General features: G+C 44.7%; 2 protein-coding genes across 2 annotated transcripts in view; both read left to right on the forward strand.

The window, feature by feature from the left end:
- Positions 1-3,520: 3,520 nt before the first annotated feature.
- Positions 3,521-17,322, forward strand: uhrf1 (ubiquitin-like with PHD and ring finger domains 1). The gene is made up of 17 exons (XM_061239674.1): positions 3,521-3,620; positions 5,404-5,566; positions 5,813-6,079; positions 7,093-7,238; positions 8,427-8,642; positions 9,173-9,288; positions 9,936-10,122; positions 12,082-12,205; positions 12,467-12,574; positions 12,961-13,065; positions 13,969-14,075; positions 14,683-14,845; positions 15,081-15,218; positions 15,376-15,496; positions 16,214-16,377; positions 16,533-16,631; positions 17,150-17,322. Exons 2-17 carry the CDS (start codon positions 5,414-5,416, stop codon positions 17,294-17,296), a joined length of 2,361 nt encoding a protein of 786 aa, XP_061095658.1. The 5' UTR covers positions 3,521-3,620; positions 5,404-5,413; the 3' UTR covers positions 17,297-17,322.
- A 1,908-nt stretch (positions 17,323-19,230) lies between these two features.
- kdm4b (lysine (K)-specific demethylase 4B) overlaps positions 19,231-19,626 on the forward strand; it is an 80,265-nt gene continuing 79,869 nt past the window's right edge. Inside the window, exon 1 of the mRNA XM_061238895.1 lies at positions 19,231-19,362. The gene's annotated coding sequence lies outside the window, so the exon portion shown is untranslated. The remainder of the gene's footprint in view (positions 19,363-19,626) is intronic.

The raw sequence follows: 19,626 nt of genomic DNA on the forward strand, positions 1-19,626 counted from the left end.
GTTTCCTTAAAATGTATTTGCTTTAATATTTGCTCAAGACATCTTACGATACAATAAACACAATAGCAAAGTTTGGCTTTCACCTTTTAAGTTTCGTGCCCAGTAGATGGCAGTAGAGACTACGTTAGTGTTACATTGTTCAAGTAGCCATTACTGAATAATGTAATCAATTTTTGAAGTAACAAGCAGACGGCTGTTATTTTTATTTAGCCCAACTAGCTATATTTAACACCCAGGTGAGCTTATAATTTATTATTTTATTATCCACAACAAATACAGAATGCAAAGGTGTGGCAGTACAGGTGCTAGACTTGTTCTTGGGGGTCCAGGATCAAAAACCTTCCTGGAATGAAGGGTGCAAAGTAAATAAACCCCGACTATATAACTCCAAAAAAATTAAAAAAATTAAAAATAAAATAAAAACATTCAATGTTTTTTCCATACAGTTATAGCATATAACTGATGATACTACTCCAATTTTGCTATTGATGTAAATAAACGCGTCCTCCAGGGCGTTTAGGATCAGTGCACATGAGAAACTCTTTTTTAACCATTTACTTGTAGTAGATTCATGACAGGCCTGGGGCCTGTATCATGAAGCAGTATTAAGAAGTTAAATTAAAATCCAAAACCTGTAATCCATACAAACTTTGACATTATTAACCTAAATGGTTGCATGGCTGCTCTTTACAAACAGGCTTGTATCACAAAGCAGGATTTGCTGACTTAGCTGGATAAACTGCACTGAGTAAAACCTCTTTTTACTTCAGTTCATTATATTGTATAATATTATTATACATTATTGGCATTTGGCAGACACTCTTATCCAGAGTGACATACAGTTGATTAGACTAAGCAGGAGACAATCCTCCCCTGGAGCAATGCAGGGTTAAGGGCCTTGCTCAAGGGCCCAACATCACAAATTTTGTGCTAATTTTATTGTGGCTACACCAGGATTAGAACCACCGACCTTGCGTGTCCCAGTCAATTACCTTAACCACTACGCTACAGGTCACATGTTCATGTTCCAGATGTGTGTTCTCGGTTTTACTTTTTTCTCATTTACTTTTTTCTCATTTTATTTTTGAATGATTAAAACATTACTTGTAAATCATATTATTTAATGTATATCTCAAGTAATGCAAGTCTATTAAATATGTCAGACATGTTTTATGGTTGTTTATTCAACACTTCTACAATGTTACATTTTATGTACATCATCATGTTTAAAAACACTTTTTGAGAGCTGTAGTTTGTTATCATTAGTAACTCAAGCACTGACAACTTATGAAATAACCCTCAGAAGGTCTGTGTATACACTCAATGACCAGTTTATAGTACAGTAGGTATTGATTCGTTTTTTTCGAGACGTATTGGTCTTTTGCTGCTGTTTGCCATTCACTTCAAGATTTGATGTGTTGTGTGTTAAGCAATGCTCTTCTGCATACCACAAGTCTGGCCATTCTCTCCTGTGCATTTTCGCCACACAACTGCTGCTCACTGGATGTTTTTTGGCACCATTTTCTAAACTCTAGAGACTGTTGTGTTTGAAAATCCTAGGTGATCAGCAGTTTCTGAGATACTCAAACCATCCAGTCGGCCACAAACAATAATCCAAGTCACTTAGATCACATTTCTCCCCCACTGTGATATTTTGTCTGCTCAACAACTGAACCTCTTGATCATGTCTGCATGCTTTTACGCATTGAGTTGCCGCCACATTATTTGTTGATTAAGATATTTGCATTGACAAGCTGCTATACAGGTGTACCTAATAAAGTGAGTGTGCAACGCAGGAGGAGGAGGAACAGGAGGAAGATTAACCCTTTAAGGTGTATGGTCACAATACTGTGTGATTAGAATGTTCTTAACTGAACATTCTAATGCTGATGTAACAATCCCTACTGGTAATGGAAAGCAACGAGTTCTAGAACACTTCCTTAGAATTTTGAAAATAAAACATTCCAAAAACCTACACTTCAAAGGATTAAGTCACAAAGGGAGTTTAAGATAAAGAGAGAAGCCCATGGTCGGGGGGAAGAACTGTAAAAAAACATAATAAAATGGATGTGGAAAATATCTGAGAAAATGATATGCAGTAAATTCTCATGTTCTCATGGTTACATACTAGTTTAAAAACCATACATATTGTCAAGATCCTTAGAGACCTTTCTGAACTGAAAGATTAGCGCTCCTTCTGCCCAAACATCTGTGGCTTTGGAGGAAAGGATATGACTCACTATAGACTCATCGTAGTCGCCCACTACTATTAAACAAGGCAGGAGAACCACCTACGGATCGGGTTTCCTGTTTGCGAGAGGGAGTACAATGAGTCGAGCAGAGGGGCTGAGGTCAGAGGTCATATGGCAGCATGGGCAATAGCTGTGGCATGATACAGGAAATGGTTAGGCCATTAGTTGGAAGCCCAAGGAAAAACGTGGGGGGTGGCGGGGATTTAGTGCCCAGATAGAAGAGGCGTGGATAGCCCCCCCCAAAATGACTCAACTAAACTTACATATTTGTCTGGCATTAATAATGAAGTTGAAATGAATGTGCTAATGCACAGAAATCAAGCAATCCTTCTGATGAACGTATCTCCGTCCCAAGCAAGATTTTAAAAGACAACATAAGGACAAAGCATTAAAGTATAGCAATATGTTTTAATTCACATTTAAAGTAGCTTGTTTTCATACAATGTAGGAAAGAAATGTGAATTTATACTTTTCCCTCATGCTTTTGAAATTCTCCCCATATAAGCACATTAATTTTAATTTGATTAGAGGAGTGCAACATCATAACTGACATTCTTACTTCCTCCTATCCTCATTTGCCGAAGCTTCCCTCCTTTTCCCTTTAAAGGAGGTTGTAGAGTAAAAGGCGAAGGCGCTGAAAACAAATGGCAGTTGGATCAAATGTATTTCATCTATTGTGACGCGGCACATGAGATATGTATTGTCTTCTGTGCGGTGGAGGCGGGGTTACCCATTTTCCGAAGCGCTTGGCAAGAGAGTTCTCCCGCCAAACGCTACAGCTGCAGCACTATGCAAAACAGAAAGCCGCGCCACAAACAGTCCCTAGGCCTAATGGCGCTAAATTCTGCCATAATCATTCCATGACGTCGTGCGGGGTACAAAAGTGGAATGCATCTTTAAACGTAATTATGTTACTGTTTCGTTTCTGAATACATATTCAGGAGCACTGTTCCCCTTACTGAGCACAATGTGAACAAAAAGTAAAACAATTCAGCAGCACTTCTCTCTCAGAGAGCAACAACAGGCTTCATGTTCTGTGCGACTGTGGGACTAATTTGCATATTCTCGCGGGAAGTTATTGGGGAGGCGGGGCCAGCTTTAAGGCGCGGGACCAAACTTTCGCGCGCTGAGCTGAGGCTCCGGTCGCTGAGCTGATTGATACTTTCAGTAACCTATCACACATAACAGTGGGAGACTTTGAAACCAATGAGAATGCGAAGTGGATTTGTTAGGCGGGGCAACATGTGGTTGAAGAATCTCATTGATTCAAGTCACTGAAGTTCAGTGTTACAATAACTTGCAGTGTTGAGACTACTTTCAGAACTACCATTTCCTAAGTTTTGTTTATTTTTTGGAAGGGGGACACAGGTAATTGCTGATTTACTATTTCAATGGGTCTTTACGCGCTAGTGCTGACAGTTATCTTTATACTTCGTACTAAATTCAACAACAACTCTTTCACTGGCTAGCATTGATTATGTTATGATAGAACAAAACTTTCGAGCAAGCCAGCTCAAGTAATTAACTTTTCACAATTAATACATACAGTGACTCACTCCCCAGGTAACTGCATACGTTTTGATTCCAAACATTGTTTTATCTGGCGAAGGAACTAATTGCTGTAGTTTCTAACCAGTTAACGCAGTGACCTAGAGAGGCTGTCAGTGTCATTTTAAGGGACCGACCAAAGTTGAGAGACTAACTAGTAACATTGATATAACTCTAGGAGACCTACTGAAATGTAATGTAAATCGTTACATTCGCTAGCATTCTGTGGCATTACACGGTACGTTGCTGTTCGATGTTCACCTATCTAGGTGGAGCAGGGCACCGTCGTAAAAGATAAGACTGCACTAGCTAGCCGGTGCCAGCCGTGTGTTGGGGTGTTGTTTGTGTGAACAGGAAACGTCTCCCTCTTGCCAGACTTTGTGCATCTCGCTCCAATTAAGATCAGTGCGGTCTGTGTTCGAGAAGTTGAAGTCTTCTTGATTTGGAACGAATGTGGACTGGATTACAGCCAGCTGAATGTTTTGCCCCATGTTATCTAATACAATAACGATAATGATAATGCAAGTGCCAAAATCTGTAACCGAACAGTCCAGTTAGCCAGCGTAAGTTAACTATCTTTAATTACGCTTGAAGTCACCGGAGTCGCCAGCTTGACGTTGGTTTCGATTTTATTGTCGGGAGTTTAACTCGCTACCATACTTCCGCCGTTCGTATTTTAATAGTACCCGTTGTATGGTTCAGTCCCATTATGGACAAATGCAAATACTCGGTAGCGTGCTGTTCATTGCATCACACGGGCTGTTTTTGTTATTCTTTCTAACCGGCCATTTCTACTTGGAATCGTATATGTTTTCCACAATAGCAACGTTACATGTTCCACAGTGACGATGGCACGCTTCCAATTACGTTGCATTGCACGAGTGCAATAAACCAGATTACATTGGCAGTAACTTGTAAAAACTGAAATTGGTGAACTGTTACATTTGCGCGGTAGTTAGCGTGTATCGCTGGTTGTTTTGCAGGCTTCAGGAAAGCACCGCCTACTACAACACTTCGTCCGGCGGTATCCCAGCTATGGGGGGTCCCTCGCTTTGCGGTGGGGGTGGGGAAGGCCGCTATGAGAATAACAAAATGGCCATTCCATGGTGTCACACCGTAATAAAATGAACTCTGCTCTTGCTGGCCGCTCTCTATATTGGCCGAGGCAGTGCATGTTATGCTCCCAAACTAACGTTAGCAAGTTGAAGTTTTAATTTGAGGAAATCTGTCCTGGGAATCTTCGTCAAAGTCTTGTGAACATTTTGTATGTTGACTGTGGCGAGGTACATTGTCTATAATGTGGAGATGAACAAGCACTTGCCACCATGTTTTGTTGGGGGGGGGGGGATTTTTGACGATTTCCCAATTGGACGTAAAACAAACCTTGCATTGTGTTCTCATGGCATGACGTGTGCTTAAGTTAGGTGGACTATCACCACTGGTTGTGTCACTCCTGACCCGTTGCCTAAACCTTTGTGTGTGGCTTATTTCTGTCAGTAACTCTAGATAGGAGTGTCAGATAAATGGCAAATGGAATGTGAAGGCATCTGCTTCCTGTTCGCTTAAACCTGAAGGGCTGTGGTGTTGTGTGTGTGTGCGTCAGGGCTGCAGTGATGTGGATTCAGGTGCGCACCATGGACGGTAAGGAGACCCACAGGATCGACTCCCTGTCCAAGCTGACCAAGGTGGACGAGCTGAGGCTCAAAGTGTCGGAGCTGTTTAAGGTGCAGCCGGAGAGGCAGCGGCTGTTCTACAGAGGCAAGCAGGTGGGGTGTTCAACGGACAGATCTTAATCTCGCACGTGTGTCTCTCTCTGTGTGTGTGTCTCTCTCTGTGTGTGTGTGTGTGTGTGTGTGTCTCTGTCTCTCTGCTTGCGGTTCTGTCTCTGCTTATCCATGCATTCGGGTGTGCATGCACCTGTGTTTGTGTGTGTGCTTATCTGTACGTGCAGACCCCAGTTTTCAAAAGCACGCGTTGATATTCCCCTGTGCCCCCACATTCCCCTGTCCCAGATGGAGGACGGCCACACCATCTTTGACTACAACGTGGGGCTGAACGACATCGTGCAGCTCCTGGTGAGACAGACTCCGCCCCCCCTCGCTCTCCACGCCCGCAAGGACAAGGAGGCGGAGCTTTCCGACTCCGACTCCGGCTGTGGCTCCGCCCAGAGCGAGTCGGACAAGAGCTCCACCCACGGGGAGATGGAGGGCCAATCGGCTGGGACGTCAGCCCAGTCTGACCTGCCTGACCTTGTGGATCCCGGGTTCGGCCACTATAAGGTGTGGATAAGTGTATTGGTCAGCAGTATAGTATAGCGGTTAGGAGCAAGGCGCTTAACCTGGGGCACGTTCAACCGGAAAAACGTTTTGCTATGGTTTCTGTGTTGAACATTTCCTCCCAATGTTGTGCATGGTTTTACAACAGGTTTTGAGGTACTGTATGCTTCCCAAATTGACAATGACCTGGGCTGATTCTTGAAAGCCCAGAAACGCCTTCTCAAATGCCATAGGAGCAAAATGTTCTACGTCAGTCCGTCTGCCCACGGTTTGGAACAAGATGTTCAGCTCGCCACCATTTCGCTTTAAATTAAAAGTTTTGCTGAGTTTGTTTGGGGCTAAAAATTGCTTCAGTATATATCCAGCTGGGTAAATGTATACTTTGTAAGTTAAACTGGAAGAAAAGCAATAAAAAAATGGCTTTGCATATGAGCAGCTACTAATGCTTGAAATGTAATGTATTCCATTTCCTCTTATTGTAAACAAATGTATACTCTTCCCCATTATTGTGACATGTTGCTGTAAAACAAGGTTTGCACACTGGGAGTGAAATCAACCTATGGCTTAGTGGCTTGGGTGCTTGAGCTTGACGTGGTTGGTGGTTCAAGCCTCAGTGTAGCCATGATAAAATCAGTGCAGCTGTTGGACCCTCGAGCAAGGCCCTTATAACTCCACATTGCTCCGGGGGGATTGGCCCCTGTTTAGTCTAATCCAGGGGTCTCCAACCCTGGTCCTGGAGAGCTACTGGGTCTGCTGGTTTTTGTTTTCACTTTAAAATCAGCACCTGTTGAGACCCAAGTAACCAGGTGAGGTGGGTTAATTCATCAATTAGAGCAGTTGATTACAGTTAATTGCTTGGGTAACAAGGAAAACTGGCAGACCCTGTAGCTCTCCTGGACCAGGGTTGGAGACCACTGGGCTAATCAATGCAAGTGGCTTTGGATAGACTCGTTTGCTAAATGGCGGTCATGTAATCATGTTGCGGATGTGCTGAGCGGGTTTTTGTTTTGTTTCAGATAAGTGAGTTTGTGGACGCCCGTGACCTGAACATGGGCGCTTGGTTTGAGGCCCAGATCGTGAACGTGACGAAAGAGGCCACGGCTGAGGATATGGACTCTGGGCCTGGGGAGGAGGAGATTCACTACCATGTCAAATACGAAGAGTGAGACCCTCTCCTCTCTGTTTCATTGTGTTTTATTGTGTTCGAAGGGTTTCCCGTAGCTGCGAGCATGTCTGCCACTTCCCATTTGAGGTTGGGGTTTGCTTCAGGTTTGAGTTTGTTTGGTGGAGGTTGGGAGTTGGAGGTTGGGTTTTGGGTTTGCTTCAGGTTTGAGGTTGTGGGGTGGAGGTTGGGAGTTGGGGTTGGGTTTGGGGTTTGCTTCAGGTTTGAGGTTGTGGGGTGAAGGTTGGGAGTTTGGGGTTTGCTTCAGGTATGAGGTTGTGGGGTGGAGGTTGGGAGTTTGGGTTGGGTTTGGGGTTTGCTTCAGGTTTGAGGTTGTGGGGTGGAGGTTGGGAGTTGGGGTTGGGTTTGGGGTTTGCTTCAGGTTTGAGGTTGTGGGGTGGAGTTTGGGAGTTTGGGTTGGGTTTGGGGTTTGGCTCAGGTTTGAGGTTGTGGGGTGGAGGTTGGGAGTTGGGGTTGGGTTTGGGGTTTGCTTCAGGTTTGAGGTTGTGGGGTGGAGGTTGGGAGTTGGGGTTGGGTTTGGGGTTTGCTTCAGGTTTGAGGTTGTGGGGTGGAGGTTGGGAGTTGGGGTTGGGTTTGGGGTTTGCTTCAGGTTTGAGGTTGTGGGGTGGAGGTTGGGAGTTGGGGTTGGGTTTGGGGTTTGCTTCTGGTTTGAGGTTGTGGGGTGGAGGTTGGGAGTTGGGGTTGGGTTTGGGGTTTGCTTCTGGTTTGAGGTTGTGGGGTGGAGGTTGGGAGTTTGGGTCGAGTTTGGGGTTTGGCTTAGGTTTGAGTTTGTTGGGTGGAGGTTGGGAGTTGGAGGTTGGGTTTGGGGTTTGGCTCAGGTTTGAGTTTGTTGGGTGGAGGTTGGGAGTTGGAAGTTGGGGTGCACGTTTGGTTCTTGCCTCTGGTTCTCATTTGACTTGTGGGGTTGGGTGGGGGGCGAGCGGGGGGTTGTGGTCATGAATTTGGTTCTTCTCCCTGGTTCTCAGTCATTTGATTTGTTTGGTTGAGGGATGGAGAGTTGGGGGTTGGAATTAGTTGAGTTTGTGGGTTTGGGTTGGGTGTTGGGTTCCGATATGCGGTATGCGGTATGGAGTTGAGGTTTGGGGTGGGATTTGGATTTGGAGTTGCGGTTTAGGTTTGAGGTCGTCTTGCATGTTTGGTTCTCACCCCCCGGTCTTCCCTGCTCAGTTACCCGGAGAACGACGTGGTCCGGCTCCGGGGTAAGGACGTGCGCCCGCGGGCCCGGACCGTGTACCAGTGGCACCAGCTGGAGGAGGGCATGGTGGTCATGCTCAACTACAACCCCGACGAGCCCAAGGAGAGGGGCTACTGGTACGACGCCCAGATCCAGAGGAAGAGGGAGACCCGCACCCAACGGGAGGTCTATGCCAGGATTCTGCTCGGGTACTGATCGTGCTCTCTCTTGGTCTCTCCGTCTCTGTCTGTCACTTACTTACTTGCTTACTTATTACTCTCATGCTAGCTCGCTACTAACTCGTGTCTAGCTAGCTAGACGTGGAACTCATGCCAATCAAAGTACGGCCATCTACTATAAACTACTTTGACCCCGTATGGGCTGATGCGACCTTTCCCTTAAGGGGTGCGACGCAAGCTTTGTATTTAATCATATGACCGTTTTTGAAGAAGCATGACTGTTGAAATGCATTGTGATTCCTAGGCCTTTCTATGGGTTTTCTATAGGGCACCGGAGTCCATAATGGGTTCATTTGTAATTCATGGTCTGTGGTCTTCCTTGTCCTGTTTTGTCGTATTCCATTGAAAATACATGTACAGACATGTATTGTTGATGGGTAGGTCGTGTACCAGCGTTTATGGAAACATTCTTGGTGTTGCAGGGATGTACCACTTGATTTGAAGCTTGTTTGTGTTGTAGGGATGTGCCAGTACTGATTTGAAGCCTTTTTGTGTTGCAGCGATGCTGGGGACTCCCTGAATGACTGTCGCATCGCGTTCACCACAGAAATATACAAGATCGAGGAGCCAGGAAGCTCAGAGAACCCTGGGGCCGCATCGGAGAGTCCACTGAAAAGTAACGAGAAAAAAAAAAAAAACGCACCCATTTAGACACAGGGGTTACTTAATTCTTACCAAATTATGACATGGTTGCAAAATCCTCTGTCAGTTCACTGAGCGGAGTGTGAGCTGACCTGTACCAACCTAGCGCCGTAATAATACATGGTTCGAGTAATGTACCTAGTCCTGGGTCAGATACGTAATTGTTTTGGATTAAAATACTTTTCCATGCTTCACTGTGATTGTGATCTGGTGTATTGAGACCTATGAAATGTGCTCAAAAAGTGTAAACCTGCCCTTGTAGTTGGCTTGATTGCACCAGGCAGGATGAATAGAGCACAGAATAGTATTTTTATCCAAAACAATTACGTACTCGACCCAGGCTTGGCCATAGTGGCCTAATACTGAGTACTGGTCTGCCTTTAGATCCAACCCTGTGGATCAGTGGTCACCAACCCTGGTCCTGGAGATCTGGAGATCTGCCACCCTGTAGGTTTTGACCCCAAATTTGGTACACCTGACTCTACTTCTTAAATGAGGTGTGCTTTGTTAGGCTCGGAATGAAAACAGGGTTGGATGACCACGTACCACTGCTTCACATGGTCGATGTGCCTGCGGGCGACGCGCCATGGTGGCCCTCACGCAGCGCCGCTGTCTCTCCAGGGACGAACGGGCCCGAGTGCAAGCACTGCAAGGACCACCCGGAGAAGACGTGCCGCATGTGCAACTGCAGCGTGTGCGGCGTGAAGCAGGACCCCGACAAACAGCTGCTGTGCGACGAGTGCGACATGGCCTTCCACATCTACTGCCTGGACCCGCCCCTGGACACCATCCCCGCGGACGAGGACTGGTGAGTGGCTGACGGGACTTTGGGGGTTTACACCGCCGCCGCGTGGCGCAGGAAGGGTCGGGCTGACGCCTAGGTCTGCGCGCTTCGGAGCTCGCTGCCGCCGGTCGATAAGGTTAACGATGAGGTGTGCGTCAAAGTGACTGGCGTCGCTGATGATCGTCGGTGTAGGTATCATTTCAGATTCGGGGGGAGACTCGCTGCTGGACCGCCTAGTCTTGTGTAGCCGAACGCCTCGCGAGCGTACAAGCGTACTAGCTAGTTCAGCAATTCATATGGAAATATTGGGGTGACAGGTTTTCGCCATTAGCCTGTCCATGGGTTGACAACCTCAAGCCATTGAGTCCTTTAATAATGGCTTTGGGCGCGGTTTGTGAAATTCCAAGCCCTGGTCCTGAGGGAAAACCGAAAACATTAAAGCCATATCTTCTAATGGCTCTTCTGATGCATGGAAACCTGCGTATTCGCCAAACTCACCCCCGGGTAACTTTGCCCTCGCACCACCACAGGCCAAAACTTGGATCATCAAAGGTCTGATGTGCGAGTCCCCTTAGCTACAGCATTCCAATACCAATCGAATTTAAAGCGAGCTCCAAAACTGAAACTACTTGCAGGCCAATCCAGAGTAGAATAAGTGAACCAGCATGATGTTTACCACTTACTCACCTGTTGGGTGTTGAGTCATGCCTCAGTCTCTTATGTTTTCATTTATTTTTCTCTGTGGAGGGCGGGGGGGTTCCCAGAATCCTCCGGGGCCACTCTTCATGTTCCGAGGCCCGACTTGCTATTAACTAGGGCTTAAACGCACACCTCTGAAATCCAGGGAGGGATGCGATTAGTGAATTAAATTAAACCAACTGGGTAATATGGCTATTGAGGGAGCGCTAAGCAACAGGGCTGTGGCCTTTTGAGGACTTGGGTTGCCTGGTTTTCCCTACTGGGCACGGCTGTTGTTCCAGTTAAGTTTGTCAACATCAGGGATTTTAGTCCTTTAGAGTGCGGGCTTCTGTCTACACTAGAACAGTGTCTGACAGCAGGCCAATATTAAAGCATTTCAGTGGTATGAATTATGATTTGAGTGTTTAACTGGATTGGACTTTTGGTCTGCTTCATGTGTGGTGACAATTATCAAAAGCTGAAATGGAATGAATCCAATTCGTGTTTTTATTGGCCGATGCTGTTATCTGACCTGGAGAGTTCTGTTTGCGCAAGCTGTTAATCTGATGTACAACAGCAGGATGGAGGAAATGAAAGGCGAATAACATGACTCACATTAATAAAAATGTATATATGTATATATTTGTGGAATATATTTTTCAAATATGTAACTACTGTATCTACTGACTACCTAACGGGCATACAAGCAAACTAGCTGTGAGAATTACCTTGTTTCATAATGTAGCTTTTTGGCAGTTACGCCGACTGGCACCATTTAAGCTGTCCACTTGTATTGCCATTACTTGGTTTAATAAATAAAAAATTAGCTAGCATTCTTTTACAAGAATGCTGCCTTTTTTCTTTTTTAACTCTCCTTGTATAGTGTAGTAGATATTTGGGATGATCCAAGTTTGTGGTTTTTAGCGTCGTTTTTAGATGTCTAATCTGAAGGGTACAGTGACGTTCAGTTCACTCACTGTATGTACTCATAACATTTACACTAAAGTTTCATGGTAGCTTTTCTGCTCTTGCTCTGTGTTGCCCTCTTCTGGTCTTTTCTAAAATATATTTTTTCTAGTCTACATGCATTAGCCAGGCAGCCAACTTAACTTGAAATTGTGGCCAATGATACTGAAATTCACAATTTTGTTTTTAGTTTCATAACCCTATTTGTTGAAACCATTTACAGTTGATATGAAAGTGCCACTTGTTACGGGCTTTAAAATAGCCATTTGCATGACCTCACCTGACCTTGTTTAGCGAACGTTCCCGTGCTTTAATGGTGTTGTAAAATGGCCGCCGCAGGTATTGCCCGGAGTGCAGAAATGATGTGAGCGAGGTGGTCCTGGCGGGGGAGAAGCTGAAGGAGAGCAAGAAGAAAGCCAGGATGGCGTCTGCAAGCTCATCTAGCCAACGGGACTGGGGCAAGGTAAGCCAGACCACCTGTTTATACTTCAATTTTTTATTAATTTTTTTTTTTTCAAATTCTTTTTTTTTTTTATTATTATTTTTTTTTTACATTTATTTAACCTGGAATACCCCATTAAGATCAAAAACTCTTTTGCAAGGGGTACCTGATATAAAATACAAAGGGCTGGTTTCACGGACACGGTTCAAGTATAGTCCTGGACTACATTGCGTTCTGTATGATTGGTGTGTGGTGAGGTTATGATGTCATTTTCCCTCCCAGGGCATGGCGTGCGTCGGTCGCACTAAACAGTGTACCATCGTCCCGTCCAACCATCATGGTCCCATTCCCGGCGTTCCCGTGGGAACGCTCTGGAAGTTCCGTGTCCAGGTAAGCCTTCTGCTGGGAACTGGGGAATGACTGACTGGATGGGAATTTAGTTTGGTTTTCCCAGATCTGATTTGGCTTAAAACACTCCCGTTCTTCTGACTCATTCCGCTGGTGGCCTGTCTGAGGTCCGGCAGTGGAATGTGTTTTTGTTAAAAAAAAGCTTAAACAGTTTGGTCCATTTGATCCAGAATGTCTTGCAGTAGCAGAGAAGGAAAAGGCACTAATATTTTCAGTTTTATTTATTGTTACGCAAATAATTTTGCCATTCCAATCCCCAACAGCAGTCCCATATGCTAATGTCTGTGTCTGTGTCTGTGTCTGTGTCTGTGTCTGTGTCTGTGTCTGTGTCTGTGTCTGTGTCTGTGTCTGTGTCTGTGTCTGTGCAGGTTAGCGAGTCTGGCGTTCACAGGCCCCACGTGGCTGGGATTCACGGGCGGAGCAGTGAGGGGGCATACTCTCTGGTGCTGGCGGGAGGCTACGAGGACGATGTGGTGGGCACTGAACCATTATTACTTTACACTACATTACATTGCATACGTACCTTTATCGGTCATGTTTCGAGGGAATGCTGGCGAAACGTGCATCCGTCTGAGTTACAGCGACAGAGATTTAGAGGAGGTAAACGGTTGCACTTATACCAGGTAGTTTATAGCTCAGTGTTCCATGTCTTCAGACTATAGAGGGCGCTCTCGTGCTATTGCTAAGGCAACTGTATTTGTGGGTTTGAAAGCAATGGCTACCACCTTATTGTAACCATGGTTTCTGACCAGCGAGAGAACTCTTTCAGTAATCACTTTAGTTATATATTTAGCCCAAAACAAAACAAAAATAATTTATGTTTGTGTAGATGACTAAAAATGTATGTAAACATAGTATTGTGTGGCTTTGCAGCAGCTGTTCAAGCTCAGAACCATGACACACACATACACACAACGACGTAATGGACACTACAGCTACCGGAGCGATCACAGAATTAATGAGATGGCAAGTGCCAGGGTGTGGGGATCCTAAATTACTTTAAAAACTGATTCGTAAAATTGCAGTTTCTTTTCAAAACTGGCAAACCATGTCCAAACCACTATGGCAGTGCGAATTCTCCAACTCGTTTGCAGGACTTCATACCGTTGCCTGCTGTTACCATGGCTAAGTATGGTTCAGTCATACATTTTAAGGTCAGGAAGGGTGTACTCCTGCCATGCCCCTTGACCAAGGCACTGGCCTCAGAACTGGAGTTGGTCCCTGGGCACTGCACTGTGGCTGCCCACTGCTGCTAAGTAACTTCAGGTCAAAGGTAGCGAGTTCAGACAGCAACTCCCTACAGCACCCTTTCAGTTTAGGATTTGTGTGTGTGTGTGTTTGCCTAATGAATTACGCTCTTGTTTCTTTTCCCATAGGATTATGGGAATGAGTTCACCTACACTGGCTCGGGTGGGCGGGACCTGTCGGGTAACAAGAGGACGGCTGAGCAGTCATGTGACCAGAAGCTCACCAACATGAACAGGTAAGGAGAATGTACAGACGTTCTGTAATATGCAGACAAAAATAACTATTGCTATTATTTTTGGAAGGTGGTTAATAAATGGTAGAACTTTGTCCAGCTTAAGTTTTATTTTCAGCTGTTGTCATTGTTGACAGAGGTCGAATAGCTCTACTTCTGCATAATTCTAGTATGTAAATAACCTCATAAGTCAATGAGGTTGAATGTCCAAACTCCACCCTGCTGTGTGGCTGTGGATGTTGTAGTGAGGGGGATGTTCTACACATTACTGTGTGGCTGTTCAGTGGAGCTGATTTGGGATGTTGCTGCACTGAGGGAGTTGTTGTACACGCGGCTTGATGGCTGCGGATGCCGTTGCACTGTGGGTAATGTAGTACACCCTGCTGCTGTTCAGTGGAGTTGTAGTATGGGAGAAGAAATGGGCTGCTGTGTGTCTTTTTAGTGGAGTTGTATTGAGATGTGTTTGTAGGGAAATGATATACAGGCTGCCGTGGTTGTTCAGTGGAGTATTGGGATGTTGTTGTGAGGGTATTGTTCTACACGGTGCCGCGCGTCTGTAGATGTTTACGCTGGGAGGATAATGTTACCCACGCTGCTCTGCTGTCTGCAGAGCCCTGGCTCTCAACTGCAACGCCCCGGTGAACGAGAAGGACGGGGCGGAGGCCAAGAACTGGAAGGCCGGGCGGCCGGTCAGGGTGGTGCGCAGCTCCAAGGGCCGCAAGCACAGCAAGTACTGCCCCGAGGACGGCAACCGATACGACGGCATCTACAAGGTGTGTGTGTGTGTGTGTGTGTGTGTGTGTGTGTGCGCGCCCCCATACCCCCTCCTGTTAAGAGAACTGCACTCTCTTACCAAACCAGAGGGCAAGGATGTGTGGGCGTGCTCTTGTACGTTAAAATACTTTGCCTTATTAATGATTGTTGGCTGATTTCCTTCAGCCACAAGCAGTTTTGTTTGCTCTGCTCACAAGGGTGGCTTTTTCTGCTCTCTCCCACCCATTGCCCCAGGTGGCGAAATACTGGCCAGAGAAGGGCAAGTCTGGCTTCCTGGTGTGGCGGTACCTGCTGAAACGCAATGATGAGGAGCCTGCACCCTGGACTCGGGATGGGAAAGAGAGAGTCAAGAAACTGGGCCTCACCATGCAGGTAATGCTTTGGGCCTCGCCGCGCAGGGTCACTCTCTCTGGGCCTCACCGCGCAGGGTCACTCTCTCTGGGCCTCACCGCGCAGGGTCACTCTCTCTGGGCCTCACCGCGCAGAGTGACTACCTGCTGTAGTCATCATTGTTTTTCTCCCCAATCAGTATCCTGAGGGTTACCTGGAGGCTGTGGCTGCCAAGGAGAAGGAAAAGGAGAACAAGGATGAAGAGGAAGGGGTGCCGGACTCGCCCGTTAAGAGCACCAGGAAGAGGAAATCACTGGCTGGTGAGTGCTCACAGTGCCAACATATTTAAAGGTGCCATAATGTGGAAGATTACCTTCCCCTTGCTTTGTGGATAATAAAGAAGTTGAAGGTGCTATAAAAACACTGTAAAAGTATCAAAGTCTCCAAATAAATCTGCACAATCCGTATGAAGAAAATGTACATTAAATGAGCCGTTTGGACTTCGGTGAAGACTGTATAGTGGTTTTTTTTTATTGGTACTTAAAACCACACAAATGTCTTCTGATGGATATCAGGACCGAAAATTAAACCCTGTAAAGACGTGCAATATGGGACCTTTAAGCAAAAACGCAGTCGAATAGAATGTTCTTAACTGAACATTCGAATGCAGGATCACTACTGGTACCTGAAAGCAGTGGAGGTCTAGACCCTCAGCTTTGAACTTTGAAAGAACACTCCAACAAAACCTACTCTTCAAAGGGTTAATACTGTCATTTGGAGTGCTGGTCTTTTAAATGCCATGGTTTTACAGTATTCTATCCAATGTTGACACTCTTGTTCTGGTAAATGAAGTAAATTTGAACGTGAATCTGGGCCCCTGGTTTGAATAGAGAGGGTGTCTCGTGAGCTGGGCTATAATGGCTTTCTTTTTCTTATTTATTGGGAATTCAGTTTGAAACATGGGGATAGTGCGGATATAGCCTTTTTTTTCCCCGTCATTGTTTAAAATCTTACGTCTTGCATTGTTCTTGGCCTAGAAACCAAGAAGTCCTCGCCTGCCAAGACCCCAGCCAAGACCCCACCCAAGAAGACCAAGGTGGAGGCGTACAAACTGAGCCGAGAACAGAAAGCCTTGATCAAGGACGACGAACTCAACAAGAAGCTGTGGGATGAAGCCATGGGATCTCTGACGCTTGGACCGGTGCGTAGATCCTGCCGAGATTGCCACTGATGGAAGATTGTACATGGAATGCACGGGAATGAAGTGGGAATGACTTATGACTGGCAAGTCTTGTTGCAATGTTTGTGTGTGGATTGTGATGGTCATGTGACTTTGTTTTGTTTTTAAACCTGCAGAGATTCATCAACAAAGTTGAAGAGGTCTTTTTGTGCATTTGCTGCCAGGAAGTGGTATATCAGCCAATCACCACAGAGTGTCAACACAATGTCTGCAGGGTGAGTGGGAAGTGTAGTTTTCGCTGTTGTCCAATCCACACATTTGTCATTGAGCTTTGTATCATCTCTTAAGGCTTCAATACCTGTCAATACATTTAAAAATGATGTAATGTTGACGTATGGAATGGAACCATTTAATTGCTTTATTTATGTACTCAGGGTACTTAGATTTCTGATCGGACTAAATCTTGGCATCTCAGTCCATTTATCTGTCATGCATGTCAGGACATGCCGAACACACAAACTTCAGGGTTTAATCTCATAACGTCATTGTCAACTTATAAATTCATGTTCAATAATTTATTGCCATGTCAACACAAGGTTGATTGGAACCTAACTTAATGCAGTTCTGATGAAACAACACAAACCCATGACAATGCAACATTCAGTATACAATATCACAAATACCCTGGCATATAGTTAAAAAAAAAAATTAAAAAAAGAAAGAAAATTAAACACCGCCTCCCTCACCATTTCCGAGATGCAAGTACACGGAGCTAATTTTATTTCTCTTCCAGGAATGTCTCCAGCGCTCCTTCAAGGCGGAGGTGTACACCTGCCCCGCATGCAGGAACGACCTGGGCAAAAACTACGCCATGAGCGTCAACAAACCTCTCCAAGCCATCCTGAGCCAGTTCTTCCCCGGGTACAGCAATGGCCGATGATTGCTTTACCCCCCCCCCCCCCCACCTCCCCTTTCTGATTTGCTGCTGCATTGACCCCCCACCCCCTCCCTCCTCCCGCCTCCACCGAGACTACATGAACTTGGATGGTAGTCCAGCAATACCAAGGAGATCAACTTTTACGATCAAGCTGTTGGATGGCGTTTGCCTCCCTTTACTTTTTTTTTTCTACTTTTTTTTGGGTCATGTGAAGAACATTGTTAGACCTTTGCTCACAACGTAGATTTTTAAAAGAATTATATGGGTCCTTTTAAAATGAAGCCATTAATGTTCTGCTTTTTTTGGGGGGGGTGTCATACTTTTGTTTTTCCTTAGGTCCAGAAGACTGGTCTTAAAAGGAAACTCAACACAGTGCCTGCTCTGTGGTTTTTCAGCTGGCTATTTTATTATGATTCCCCAAGTGTCACTTGTTCCAATAACTGATTAATCTGCCGGTTTCGGTCCCCAGTAAGATGTGTTCATTAAAACTCGGAGCAAATGGGGTAACAAGGTATTTACTTTATAAATGTAACCTACATTAACTCTATGGCCGGTTGTCATTATTTTAAAAGTTGTTAAAGTAGTTTTGTCCCTTACTTATTTTATGTTTCCATGTTCTCGTTAACTGCTGTATTGGTGGCCTTTCCTCTTATTGTATTTGGGGGAAATGCAGATAATATTGATTCCCCCCTCCCCCCGGGGTCAAGGATGATGATCATGGATTCTTGCTGTTTAATAGTGTTGCAAGGCAGTACAGAGGGTCTCGGTTGTAATCTTTTGTTTAATTTTTTTAAAAGCTCACTGGGAAACTGATTTAGCTTCTTTTTTTTTCTTTTTTTTTAATGAACATTTGTCACTATCACTTCATTCTCCTGTTAAGTTTTCTCCTCACAGTCACAAACTCAGAGCCAGAAGCTGCTGGTGTTTTTACAATACCTCAAACATTGCCATAAAAATGTACTGGAACTTTTGTATATTTTCATATTGTATATTTGTAGTCTTCATGTCTTAGCCATTTTATCTTATGTAGTTATGGTTTTATATGTAAATGTATATAAACTGCTTTTTTAATTGCAGTGATGTTTCATCCTATAATTGTCAAAGAATTGAGAAATTATAGAACTAAATGAAAATTGTAAACCATTTTTGTATCTATTGAGCTATACAATGCAACCCACAAACCATGGTAATAAAGTTTGTATTAAACATTTAGGCTTAGTCAATGTCTGTTTGTGATGTGTAGAGATTTGCTCAATTGTAGTGGCGTCTGAATATTATGACCCATAACTTGCAAATGGAGAAAATGAAGATAATTAATTGCTACAGTATCTATATTTGTGAGATGGGTTAAAAACCTAGAATGACAGGATCCATAAATGAGTTAACAGAAACGGATTGGGGTAGACCTGTATGAAACATGTATGACTTTGTATCTTTAAACGTGCTGTGCGGCTTCAAACGGCATGTCAATGGTAGGTGAGTTTGGTAGGTTTGAATTCGAATTGGTATGTATTAAGATATAATGGTTATCTCTGAATGGTAATTTGGGATGCTTGTAAATTATTTATATCATCTGGTGTGATGCTTTTGAGAATATGCTTCGATAATGCAGTACTATAGCTTGCTTATGTTTCTGTGGTGTCGGCTGTCTTTTTTGTTAAACTGTTGCTAATCGATCTTGTTCCAATTGCCGGAATTATAAATGCGGTAGCGACTCAATGGTTCCTTGGAAGTTTTAAACGTTTCCAAATAATTAACCCCCTTGGAGCCGGAAGCCGAACCTGTGTTCCACGGACGTCTTTCCCGTGATAAGTTTATCGCATATGCTCACTAAAACCATTGGTGCAACGCCCTTTCTGTCAGCAAAACTAGGCAATGAGGTTTTAAGAACTTGGCTTGCATTCGGCTATCACGGATAATTTTAACCAATCCTCGAGCTTTATGGGACAGTAGGCGTGCCGTCGAGGTTTTCTGTGCAGTGTTCACAAGATAATCGATCGTGTGGATTTTGAAAGGAGACGATTGTAATACGAAAATTTTCGATAAAGAAGCTAACTCGGGAGCAGGAGGTAAACGCGTTGTTAAATATACCGTTATTGTGCGTGATGGTGCATATTGCTAGCTGTATTCGAAGCTATTCCAAACAGCTGTGGTTGCATTCGTCGTGGTGTTTTTGTTGACTTTTTATGGAAGGAATGGGGGGTCGGAGGGCATCTAGGAGTGGTGGAGTAACATTATAGGGTTGTCAAATGTAAGACCGAAATGCATAATACATCGTTGACGTTCAAACGGTTTGAAAACATGATCTATTGCCCTAAAATGCAATGCATTAT

This window comes from Conger conger, chromosome 4, assembly GCF_963514075.1.
Source record: "Conger conger chromosome 4, fConCon1.1, whole genome shotgun sequence".
NCBI classification, from domain to species: domain Eukaryota; kingdom Metazoa; phylum Chordata; class Actinopteri; order Anguilliformes; family Congridae; genus Conger; species Conger conger.